This window comes from Crocodylus porosus, unplaced genomic scaffold, assembly GCF_001723895.1.
Source record: "Crocodylus porosus isolate Cpor-Errol unplaced genomic scaffold, CroPor_comp1, whole genome shotgun sequence".
NCBI lineage: Eukaryota > Metazoa > Chordata > Crocodylia > Crocodylidae > Crocodylus > Crocodylus porosus.
In genome coordinates, this window is record NW_017728943.1 from 79,948,189 (window position 1) to 79,960,674 (window position 12,486).

At 40.9% G+C, this 12,486-nt stretch overlaps 1 protein-coding gene across 2 annotated transcripts in view; it reads left to right on the plus strand.

Moving 5' to 3' along the window:
* BTBD9 (BTB domain containing 9) overlaps nucleotides 1-12,486 on the plus strand; it is a 275,559-nt gene that overhangs the window by 250,159 nt on the left and 12,914 nt on the right. The window contains exon 10 of one of the 2 annotated variants that reach the window (XM_019549626.1): nucleotides 4,729-4,807. The exons of the other annotated variant lie outside the window; for it this stretch is intronic. Within the exon in view, the coding sequence (XP_019405171.1) occupies nucleotides 4,729-4,807 (79 nt within the window). The remainder of the gene's footprint in view (nucleotides 1-4,728; nucleotides 4,808-12,486) is intronic. 2 annotated transcript variants of the gene reach the window in all.

Below are 12,486 nucleotides of genomic sequence, written 5' to 3' on the forward strand. Positions count from 1 at the left end.
TGAGGCTGCTGCAGGAGCCGGTGAGTTCTGGGGGAGGGGGGTTTCTTAAAGGGCCAGAGCTGGGGCAGGCAGGGCAGCCATGGGGGAGACTGGGGGAACTGGGGCGGGTCAGGGAGCTCATGGTAGAGCCCCCCACATGGCATGGGCAGTGGGGGGCAGCAGGGATCTCCCCCTCTCCTCCGGGCAGGACCTGGTGAGTTGGGGCTTTTTTTTTTTTTTCTTTCAAAGTGTTGGGAGCCAGGGTAGGCAGGGCAGCCATGAGGCAGCTGGGAGAGTGGGTGGGGGTTGGGGGGTGCTCCTCCAGCCCCCCCCCCACCCCTTGCTTGCTAGCTCCTAGTCAGGATCCAGCTCCCTGCTGCAGCAGGCAGGGACTACCCAAATCATTGAAGCTCTCTGAATCTTTTCCTAATCAATTCAGAGAGTTTCAAATCAATTTGGACCTTTTTATTGGTCTCCTGATTCAATTTGGATTTGAAGATTCAGCCACTGAATCGGGCCTAATCTCCTCTGAACTGAATCGGTACCTGAAGCTTCGCACAGCCCTACTGCCTTACCTGACCTCTGCTCCTGAACTGAGTATATTTCCTCTCACTTTTTGTAGTAGAATCCCTGAACTGCCTTTTTCCAGATCACAACACGACAAGCTTTCTTAGTTACAGGCCAGGAACACTTAGTACCTCACTAGTAAATAGATCTAGTCTTTCCAGCATCGTTTTGATTGGCTTCTCTCACACATGGTGCAGATACAAAGATACAAAAATACATACATTAATGCAAACTACAGCAATATTATTAGTGTAAGTTAAAACACTCCAAAATACAACACAAAAATTAACTTTGATAGTTGACACTTCAGGCAAAAGCCTTAGGTGAAATACATAAGCTTTGCAACAGGCCCTCTAGGTTCACTGACTCTAGCTCTGTCAGAATAGGTGAAACAAACTCAAGAAGCAAGGAGATTTTTTGTCTGCATCTTCTCAGACTTACAGAGTATCAGAGTAGTCAATGAAATAGTCCCAGCTGGTTTCAGGTGTCATTTTGGACCATGAAGAAGCAGTTCTCTGAAACAGGAAGAACCTAAGCTGCATAGGATAGAGATTGTTCCTCTGAGACCTGACTAGGATTTCACCTATTTAAAATCATAAGTTATTTAACGGAAACCTCTTCAGTAACCTCAGTAAAACCAGTCAGAGCAATGTTTTCTTTTGTGAAGAAGAGATTATGATGGTTTTCTACTGGGGTAAAACTCTAGCTGAAGTCAAACCGGCAGCAGCAAAGCTCTTATAACAAACTGGCTCTGACAGGCCGATCAGTTAATCTGATACTATATTGTTTTTCCTATGAACAAATTTTAAACGTCTCCTGAATACATTTAAGAAAATGGTATCTGATTTTTTTCCCCTTTTCAGTAAGTTCATCAAATTGCATTAACTACTTATTACCATTCAAGTCCCTTTGTAATGATATTCGAATCTAGTTTGGCTGAAAGTTAAAGTCTACATCTCTCCTTCAGGTTCTGTTAAGTGAAAATAAATGCTAAATTCTAATGTGATTATATATTAATCCAGTATAACAGAAGATTGCTATTAAACTGAGACTTTCAGGTCTTATTTCTCTTTACTGTTCTTTCTGCTTTACTTTCAGCGTGATTTATGTGCATAAGGGAGTGATGGGAATTAAGGTGCTTTACATATTGTTCATTGGAGTAATCCTGCCCTGTTTTATTAGGAGGGAGAGATTTTACACTATACAGAATATGGAACACAAGATTAACACTGCTCATGCTGTTTGCAAATTAATTTTTCCTGTTCAAGAATATGATTATGATGTAAATGTCAGATTTCATGGCTTCAAAGTGGAGGAAGTGCTTTTATTTTTAAAAATTATGATGCAGAGATGACCTTACAGTAATGAAGAAACCTAGTCTTTTTAACTGTAAACAAGATTTCTTTTACGTGTGGGAGCTGATTTGCACTATGTTCATGCAAAGCTTTTTATTCATTGTTGTAAGTAAACAACATACTGTATTCCATTTTCAGTCTTGGAATCAATGAGGGGAAAAATATCAATTGATTACACTTCCAATTTACTTAGTTTTTGCTGAATATAAAACCAGTGTTTGCTTAAACTACATGGACTGTATATCTCCCTGACATTCTGCAGTAAGTAGGACCCTTAAAAGTACAGAAAGTGAGTTGTTTCCAATAAGATTCTAACTCTTGTCCTCCATAATAGAAGGCAGTGTATTTAACTATGTTATAATGAAGATAAGTAACACGTTAATGTGTTGAGTAGGTGTTTTTTCATTTTTATAAAGTTGCTTGATAAAGGACTTGCATGACTATGACATACCAAAGAGACACATGGGCATAGAGGGTCAATTCCTGGACCTTCATTGAGCCCCTCACCAGTCCTTGCATCAGTTCCAGGACCTAGCAATCCTCAGTTACAAAAGTCTGCTGAAGAGCTCTTAGAACTCTTCTGACTAGTCCTGCTGGTGCACATAGGTGACAAGCCAGCTCTCAGTAGTAGCTCTGCATGTGGAGGACCTCATAAGGTCCTTCAGCATCTGATCTCTGTGATCCTACCAACATTTTCCCCTATGGGACATCCTCTGAGCAGGAGTGTTCCTTCATGTCCTTGGGGTAGCATCCATGCTGAAACCTCCCAAGCTCTCACAGTCCACACCTAACACTGAAGAGTAAACCTTGTAGAAGAGATCTTGAGTATGTTTCCATAGTTAGCAGATAATATGTGTTGGTTCTGGATTCCCACACATACTTGCAAGTGTGCTGACAACAGCACATTGATAGCAGGGAAGACTTTGAAATTGTTACAAACTTAAAGATATTGTGAGGGAAAGCCTGAGCACCTTGCTTTCCCAGCAAACTCACTCCCATGAGCAACCAGAACAAGATCAGGACTGTGTCATGGTAAGCATTCTCTCAGCTACCTGCTAGCTAACGTCTCCCCTGCCTCCCCTCTGAGATGTTCCTGTAAAGAAGGCACCCACCTCCCATGCTAACTCATCTTTTTGCCCTTGTCATGACCCCAATCTAAGAGAGAGACCTGGAATCATAAAGCATGACCATTTTCACTGCCGCCTGAAACAGCAGCACCCAGTATCCCTGGGGTTATAGAGGCAGCTACCATGCCAGGACCTGAACAATGATAGTATTCCCTGGATCTGGACCCATCCACACCTGGGCCCCAAAGAAGTATGTAGAGGACTGCTACCAGCCATGTCTTTGAGGGTGGCAATCACCCTTTCCCCTGGATCTGCTGAAACTTACCAGTGGCTTGCACTGGGTTGTCTGTGTCTGTTTGCTCAAGTGAGGGCCTTGTCTGAGCTGTCCCTGTCATGTACTGGATCTGAGTTAGGGTCAGTCTGGGTGGGGAACAATTCCAGTGAGCACATCTCCTCATGCTCTTCATGGCTGTTTTGATAGTAGACAGCAGAAAAAGGGCTCCATCATCATTTCTGTCATCATCGTTACACTGTACCAGGCCCACAGGTGTGCCATACATGATGTGGCAAGGAGCAATGGCATGGTCTGCCTCCAGAAGCCTTGCTAGCTCCTCATGGTAGGGGACCATGCTCCTTATGACATCTGAGACCTTGTTGGTGTCCCTGCCCCAAACACAGTGTACTTTCATGCTCTTGATTTTGATGCAGAACGGCTGCTAGTCCTGCCGGTGCCCCCAAGTCACCATCTAGGATGCCATGCACTCACACAACATCTGGCTTTGTTTGGTGCCTTTCCCGCCCTTGGCAGTAGTGGTGATGGTTCTCTTCTCACCCCAGATTATGATGAGGTCCAGCATCTCATTGTGAGTCCAGTTCACAGCTCTTCTGCAGGCATTCCTTGGTTCAATTTCGTTCACAAAGCTAGGTGACTGCTTTTTGCAGCAGAGTGCTCGAGCAAAAATGGCAAGCCTCAGCAAATCTTGAGCCTTTCAGTGTGTGCTCAGGGTACCATGCAGGCCAGGGTCACACTCCCCCAATGCTATACAGACCCCACCGGCTGCCACATGTTCTGTGCTCCAACCGCTTGCCACTCCCCTGCACAGCCTAATATGCCCCACACACCCCACACGCCCCTAGGGTCGGCTCTGGCTGGAGAACCACAAATTGTTCATATTGTCTCCATGGAGCAGGCCAATGGTAACTCAAAATGTGTCACTTAATGTGATCTGGAGATGCTCCTTGCCTGGAAAGTCATGTTTGTTACAATACAAGCCCACTTTGCATGAATTTAACTGCTTGAAGTTGAAGATGCTGTCATTTTAAGTGAATTGAATGCATAATAAGTGCCTTGTGTGGCGTGGCCCTTAGTCCACATCTGGTGTTTGCTGTGGCCTCTTCTTGCAAGTTAACAAGATGCTTTTCCTCACGTATTTCTGTTAGTGAAGTTTGTGATAAATTTAGTATCGTAGATATTTTAGACGTCTCGCTCATAATGATTCCTATTACTATTTTTATAACAGTATTTAACAGTAGCATGAGCTTTACTCCTCTGTATTATTTGTAGTACAGAATTGTGCATGAAGTCAGGACAGTTGAAAAAATCTAAACTGAATCAAGAGTGCTAGAAATTCAGACCTTGAAAAAATAATATCCACTTCTGTCTTTATTAAATGATGTCCTGTATTATCACTTGAATGGATTCTTTCACTGCTACCTGTAGTGTCTCTGCCTAATACCACATGTACCTCTGCCTTTTGTAGATCTTGGCAAACAATAACTTTTGACAGACAACCTGCATCCTTCATCAGAATAGTTGGAACTCACAACACAGCTAATGAGGTAAGGTCTGATTTTAAGTACAGAAAAACTAATATATTCCTGACAGAAATATAAAATTTGCCCAGTTTTTATGTTAAATTATTAATGCTGTCTAAAATGCATGTGTTTCTTAATACATTCAGGCATTCTAGTCAATAAGAGGAAGTACATTTTGTTCAAGTGTTCAGGAATTTTGTCATCATCTTTCTAGAGAGCATAAGTCCTTTCACAAGCAAATATAAAAACAGAATGCTTTCATGTGTTGTCGCCTTCACTAGGACATTATTAAACATTTCTCTAAGGCAGGGGTTAGCAGGCCATATCACATGGGCACTGGAGAAAGTAACATAAACCCTGCCTGTTTCTTTTTATCTCACAGTATTAAATCCCCCTGATAATAAATAAAAGCCTAATATCCTGTTTTCTACAAGAAGATCATACTTAAACGAGATTGTACTTCTTTTAGATCTGCGTGTTAAAAAATCAGCCAGCAAGTGATGACTGTTACATGGTTATCATAGGTGGCTGTACGAAGCTTCGGTCCCTGATTCGTTTTGGTGGTGATTCAGCCTGATTCAGTGGCTGAATCTCCAAATCTGAATAGAATCAGGATACCCTTTAATCTCTCCAAATCAAATCAGAACCTTCCGAATCGATTTGGAAAGATTCGGCGATTTGGACATAGACACAGCTTTAATGTTTTTTCCACATATCTTAAGTTACCAGGCAACTCACGAATGCTGAGATGCTGGGGCAGGTGGAGCATCCCACTGCTCTCTGCTTACTGCTGTAACAGATTACTGGAGTGACATTATTTGACTGGCCAGTTGACCATCTTCCAACCCTATCTGTGATTAAATCTCGATTTGTTGTTGTAAGTATTAGTGAGAAAAGACTTCATGAGTTTGGTTCAACCTATTCAACACCTGTTCTTTTTCTTATTTTATTCTAACTGTTCTCATTTTCATCAGCAAGGGCTTTGTTTGGTAATAAAAACTGTGAGATAAAATGCACCATAAATGAAACTGGCAGTAATTTAGGAGCATAATTGTTGCTTAGCTGAATCATGTCAATGATGCATTTAGTTGGTATCTTATCACCAGTGGTATACCGTATCAGAAGCTTTCAAGGAAGTATAGCATAATCTACTTACAGGACTTTTCCTATCCTTCAATAGTTAAAGTTGGCATACACCCTGAAGAACCAGAGACTTTTCTAATGTAACCATCTAAAGGCACCTGAACATTTCTAAAGAGCTATGTATAGTGTAAACAGTTTATGCAGTGAACTTTGCCTCTCATTCCTTCCATGTGTGCAAATTCATTGCATAACTATCTACACTGTAGCTTGAGACAGGACTGTAAATAAAGGTTGCACTGAGGCCATGATGCCCACTGAGGCCTCTCACTCTTTTGGCATTAAGAGCTGTATTTCCATGTAAATTTGTTCCTAATAATTATTTTGCTCCTCTTCCACAAGAAAATTATATTCTTGTTCAAGAATGCTAGAAAGACATTACATGCATTGCAGCTGTTGCTGGGCTTGGTTGCTTCTGTGTGTATTAACTAATCAGCAATCCATGAGGTTCCATCTTCAGCTTCTCCTTTCCAAAGAGTGTACCTAGATTCTCCAGCTTTTAAATTGATCATTTCCTTGTACTCCTGATATTATTTCTATTTCCAGAGTACCTCTTCAGAGTAAGGTACTCGGAGCTTTGCGCAATATCCGAAAGATGGCCTCAATAGACTCTTCAGAAAGACCACAAGAAATTTCCTCAAGTTTATAAAATGTTTAATCCCTCTGTTTTATTTCTTGTAAAGCCCTTTGCCGTCTACTTCCCCATAGTCTTTCGGCTACCGTCACTTCTTTTTTCTTCCTGAGTTTCAGCTCTGATATTTTTCTCCCATTGAAATACAATAAGCTTGCTTTGCCTGTTCCACTGCTACTGAGTTGTGAACACTGTATGTCTTTTGTCTGCCTCCAGCAGTTCTTCATCATCTGTTAAAGCCTTCATCTATCTTTCCTTCCAAGTCTCAGATAAAATACAGTGTTCAAAATTACTTCTCTCCCCAGGTAGTCTCCTCCCTGTACCTTGTACTGTTTCCATTTGCATGCATCCTTATTCTTAGGACATAATTCTCATTTATATTAAGACCTTTCTACACTGCTCTGGAAGTACAAAACAGCGTCAAAGCATATTAAATTATATTTTTTGCCAGTTTGAACACCACAAAGCTAATTTACACCTATTCTAGTGCCAGCTGACACTTTCAGAGCAGTCTGAAGAGACCTTAGTGCAAGTGAGGTCCTTTATCTTTTCTTTATTTTAACTTTAGTTCTAAAAATCCATGAAAGCAGCAGAATTTACACACAGTTACAAATCAGGGCAGAAGGAGTTAAGCACTCGTGCTTTAAACTTTTATGCCTAACTTTTGTCTTTCATGCTGCACTGTATCAGAAATTCAGGTCCAAGAAAATGATGTTTACTGCCTGCCTTTCTCTGATCCACAATTTTACCTCTTCAAAAAGATATTTGTTTGATGTGATCTCCTTTCTGTGAATGCATGCAGAATTCATTAACTCACACTTTTCCAGGTACTCTTATATTTTAGCTTTGATTAATGTTTCCACTGTCTTTGTCCTGTATGGAAATTAATATTGCAAATCTGTAGTTTCTAGATTTCCCTAGATTGTGTCTACTGTGGATTTTAAGAATGTTAAAAGCACATGTGACAACACATGGGATTGTCAGAATTGGCAAACGTAAAAATGGCAAAAAGGCTGCATTTTATGGTTTGTATGAGAATATAACATATTGCAATATAATATATATTGCAAAATCAGCAGGTTAGGATGCTCAAAGGAACCCACTCCTACCCCAGCCCAAGAACAGAGCTTCTCCATGAGTGCAAGGAAGCCTAGGTCTTCCAATGGCATACTTGCTTGCCTGTACACTAATGCCAGGAGTTTGGGGAATAAACAGGAGGAACTAGACCTTCTGCTAAACAAAAAGGACTGCAATCTCCTAGGGATAATGGGGACCTGGTGAGACTCCTCCTATGACTGGACTATGGGTATAAATGGCTATACGCTGTACAGGAGAAATCATGCTGAAAAAAGGGGTAAGGGTGTATCTCTCTATGTGAAGAAGAGCCACACATCCCTACAAGCTGAGACTGACATTCAAGGAGGACGACTGGATACCGTCTGAGTTAGAATACAAGGGGAACATGACAAAGGGGATATAATGGTAGGAGTCTACTACAGACCTCCAAAGCAGGAGCAAGAGCTTGACCATGAATTTGCCAGGGAACTGGCCAAGGCTGCACACTCTTGTTGCATAGTTGTCATGGGAGACTTTAACTACCCGGACATCTCATGGGAAGAGCACTCAGCCAAATCTGATCAGTCTCAAAGCTTCCTCACATGGGTGGATGAGCTCTACCTGTCTCAAGAAGTTTATGGGCCAACAAAGGGGTAAGGCGCTGCAGGACCTGGTACTGGCCAAAGGGGATGATATAATCAGTGGCCTAAGAATCAAAGGAAGGCTGGGTGACAGTGACCACAAGTTGATCACTTTCACTCTCCATCACAAAGCTGGCAAATCAGCCAGCAATGCAGTAGTCCTCGACTTTAGGAAAGCCAACTTTCATAAGCTTAGGAGGCTTGTTCTTGAGGCCCTGAGAACCCATGATTTGACAGGGAGAGGAGTTCATGATGAGTGGTTGCTTCTTAAGGAAGTGATCCTAGAAGCACAAGGGAAGTCCATTCCAGCTCATATGGGCTTGCAAGGTGGGCAGATGAAAACCTGATGGCATTCAATACAGAGAATTGCAAGGTGCTCCACCTGGGGGTGGGGGGAGGCAGAATAACCCCACGTCACAGTTATAGGCTTGGCAGTGCTACACTTGCTAGCACTACAGCTTAAAGAGACTCGAGGGTCATGATTGACCACATGATGAATATGAGCCACCAATGTGATACTGCAGCTGGCAAAGCGAACAAAACTCTGGCTTGCATCTACCAATGTATCTCAAGCAAGACTAGGATGTCATCCTCCTCCGAGTACTAGGATGTACTCGGTCTTGGTGAGGCCGCAGCTGGAGTACTGCATCTAATTCTGTGCTCCACAATTAAGGAAGGACGTGGAGAAGCCTGAAAGAGTCCAGAGGAAAGCCACGTACATGATAAGAAGGCAAGAGAACAGGCCTTATGAAGAGAGGCTGTGAACTATGGGGCTCTTCAGCCTGGAGAAGCACAGGCTCAGGGGTGACTTGGTGGCAGCCTGTAAGTATGTAAGGGGTGTGCATCAGGATTTGGGGGAACAGCTGTTCACCAGGGCACCCCAAGGGATTACGAGGTCCAACGGTCACAAACTCCTGCAAAATTGTTTTAGGCAGGACATAATGAAAAGCTTCTTTACTGTCCGAAACACCAAGACCTGGAATAGACTCCCCCCCAGAGGTGGTGCAAGCACCTACTCTGGACACGTTGAAGAAATATTTGAATGCTTATCTTGCTGGTATCCTTTGACCCTAACTGACTTCCTGCCCTTTGGGCAAGAGGCTGGACCCAGTGATTGTATGAGGTCTCTTCTAGCCCTAATATTTATGAATGTCTATGAATAACAAACTAAAGAAGCAGCATAATCCAGTAGAATGAACACGGGTCAAGGAGTCAAAAGCCATTGGATGAAGTTCCAGACCCACTGAAAACAATGGCAAAACTTTTACTGACTTCAGCAAAGCCACAATTTCACCCTTATATTCTAATCCTTACCCATGTTGCATGGTTTTGGGCAAGTGACATTTATTTCCTGTTTTCCTCATCTTTAAAACAGAATGAATAATACTTGGGAGAATCTACTAGACAGATTGGTGAGAATTAAATAGTCAGTGCTGATAAAGTGTGTTGAAGATGTACAGGGTGATGTATGAGGAACTGTTGAGTAGAAAAATCCACAAATAAATCTTGTGATCTTGAAAATATCCTAATTTAAATTGCAGCCTGGTACAAGGAGGTCTGGCACCTGCATGTTTTGAATGAGATGTCTTAAAACCTAAAAGACCTGCTTAATTATAAGTATTACACAAGCTGAAGCTTCACAAGAATCTGTCACTACTTTTTCTGCTTCCAGATGATTTGCAATATGTCTGCAGAATGTTAACATTTGCTGTTTTCTGTGGAGTTTGGGGATGAATTTCATGTGACTCCAAAGTTTTGTTAGTCTCTGCATGTTTTCATTTTGTTATCAGTTCAGCAAGATCCTTATTTCTTGTGGTATTTTATTAGACATGGTAAATGTATGTCTAATTCTTTCATCTGGTTCTCATCTTCCTTTGTGAATACAGAGGCAGGCAGTGAATTCATTAATTTTTAGCAACATTTACTACTTCTGACAAATTCCCTTAATATCATGTCTTGAAGACCCTACTGCCTTCTTCAGTGACCACCTGTTCCTTATGTACTCCAAGCTATTCTTACCATTTATCTTAACTTCTTATGAGTCTTCCTTTTATTCTTCACCTCTAAGTTTCCTGCTCTCTAGTTTAATTCTGTAATGTTCTTATGAGCTTGTTCAATATTTCACCTATTCTGTCTTTATTTTTCTTCTATGTTGTATTTTGCTTCATTTAACTCAGATTAAGATTGTTCTTCTTACTTTGCTTATCACTAGATGGCAGACATCTATTAATATACTTTTAACACAGCCCATTTCTCCTCTCTTGTTTCTTCCTTTGATTTCACTTAAACATTTTTCACCTTCTTACAAAATGTATGCTTTCTGGTTTTTAATTGTGTCTATTTAACTCTCAGGTATCAGTGACTACTTTTCTTAAAGGGATATAGTTTTTCCTGACTGAAGCCTAATGGCCAAACTCCCACTGACTTCAAAAGGAGCAGGACTGGGTCCATAGTTCCTCCTTTGCTTAGTGCAAACCAGTTGGCTGTTCTCATCAGGGTGCCTGCAAGTGTTTTACTCAATGTATTCCTTCTGTTTAGTGTGTTCCAGTTTGTCTAGATTATTGATGCCCATTAATATTTCACTGTTACTGTTCTACACCCATCACAGATCTATTTTGGTTATTCACATCTCTCCTCCTTGTTTTAATCATTCAAATCAGGTGCTGTGTGGCAATTTTTTTTCATTCACTTACTCCCTTTATCATATTCAAGCTATAATTATTCTCTTCCTTTCCTTTAATTCCTCTAGGATTCCTTATCTCAGTTACTTAGTGCATTATTGCTTTCAAATTAATCTGGGCACATCCTTCATTTGTGTAATTCTTCTCTTTCAAATAACCAGATACAGTTGCTCCTAAGTAGTAGAATTCCTCATTGAAACAATTTTAATTTTAAGCATATGGGGCATTGATAGCATAGTTTCTATAAACCTCAGCTCTAGTATCTGCATCCCCCTAGGTCTACCAGCACAAGGATTTGCTGGCTTTTAGGGGATGATCACCTATGAGTTTTCCCATATTTTTCTCAGGACAGGTTGTGTTTTGGATTGCGTGGTTATATGAGTTCTTTGACACTGAGCTTCTTATGTGAATGTATTTGTTTAATCCTTGTAAACTTTTTCATCCACCCCATGTTACATTTTTGTATGTTATGGTGTGAAGAATGTTTTCATCACCTTTCTTGGTGGGGGGTTTTTTCATCCTTTTGCTTTTTTAACTAAGAAAAAAATTATTCCTACTTGGCTTTGTTGTTATTAGTTTATAATGGCTAACAAGTATAGATAAGATCTGTGGTAGACTGAGGCTAGGTATATCTTGCATTCTCCCATAATTGTTTGAGGGAGATACTTCAGTGTCTAATTGAAGCACTTTGCCTCCCCAATCTACCTTCCTAGTGTAGAAAGTTTGGCTCTGCTCCTTTGCACATGAGACTTTCATAAAATCTCCACAAGAAGTCCAGTAGATTCTTGTATTGGATCATGTGGCTGAGACCCATATCCCTGCTTTCATAAAGAAGTGCCTGCATTATTATTTGCTTTCCAATAACTGTGTTTATGTATGTAAATCAAATACTGGCTGGAATTGATGCATTCAGGACTGTGCTTCTGGATTTCTCCTTTTTTTCATAGCTGCTTTATGTATGCTAAAGTAGAACAGTAATAAAACACTTCTTAAATCTACAGTGATGTTAATGTAGCAGATGCTGGGATGGTCATTAGAGCCTGGTATGAAGGAGAAATGGTAAAAATGAAAGCTATAATTTAGAAGCGATGTATTTCTGGTTTTATGGACTGGTATCAGATAAAGGTTAGCAATAGGTATACTGTATAAAAATATGCATCACAATTTAAATGTAAGGTGAAGTCTTAGATGAGAAACACTGTTAGTGTAGGATATTGTAGAAGCATGGAATCTCGTCTGTCACAAACTTGTGCCCTTGCCATTTGACCAGACTGCTTTGGAAGGAAAGAAGTGTATTACAGAGATGTACTGATGAGCTATAGTCCATTTCCACAAAGTCCAGTACTAAAAATGGAGGCTGGGAAAATGAGAACAGCGGTTATTTCAAACACCTAAAAACGTGACAAGTAATTATAGTCTTTGATAGGGGTGTACCGATAAAAGTTTTCATGGCCAATACTGATAGCTGATTATTCACTCGTCAAATTGGTTGATACTGATCCAGTAACCAATTTGGTTGCATTGCTCCCCCCCGCCCACCAAAAAAAAAAAAGC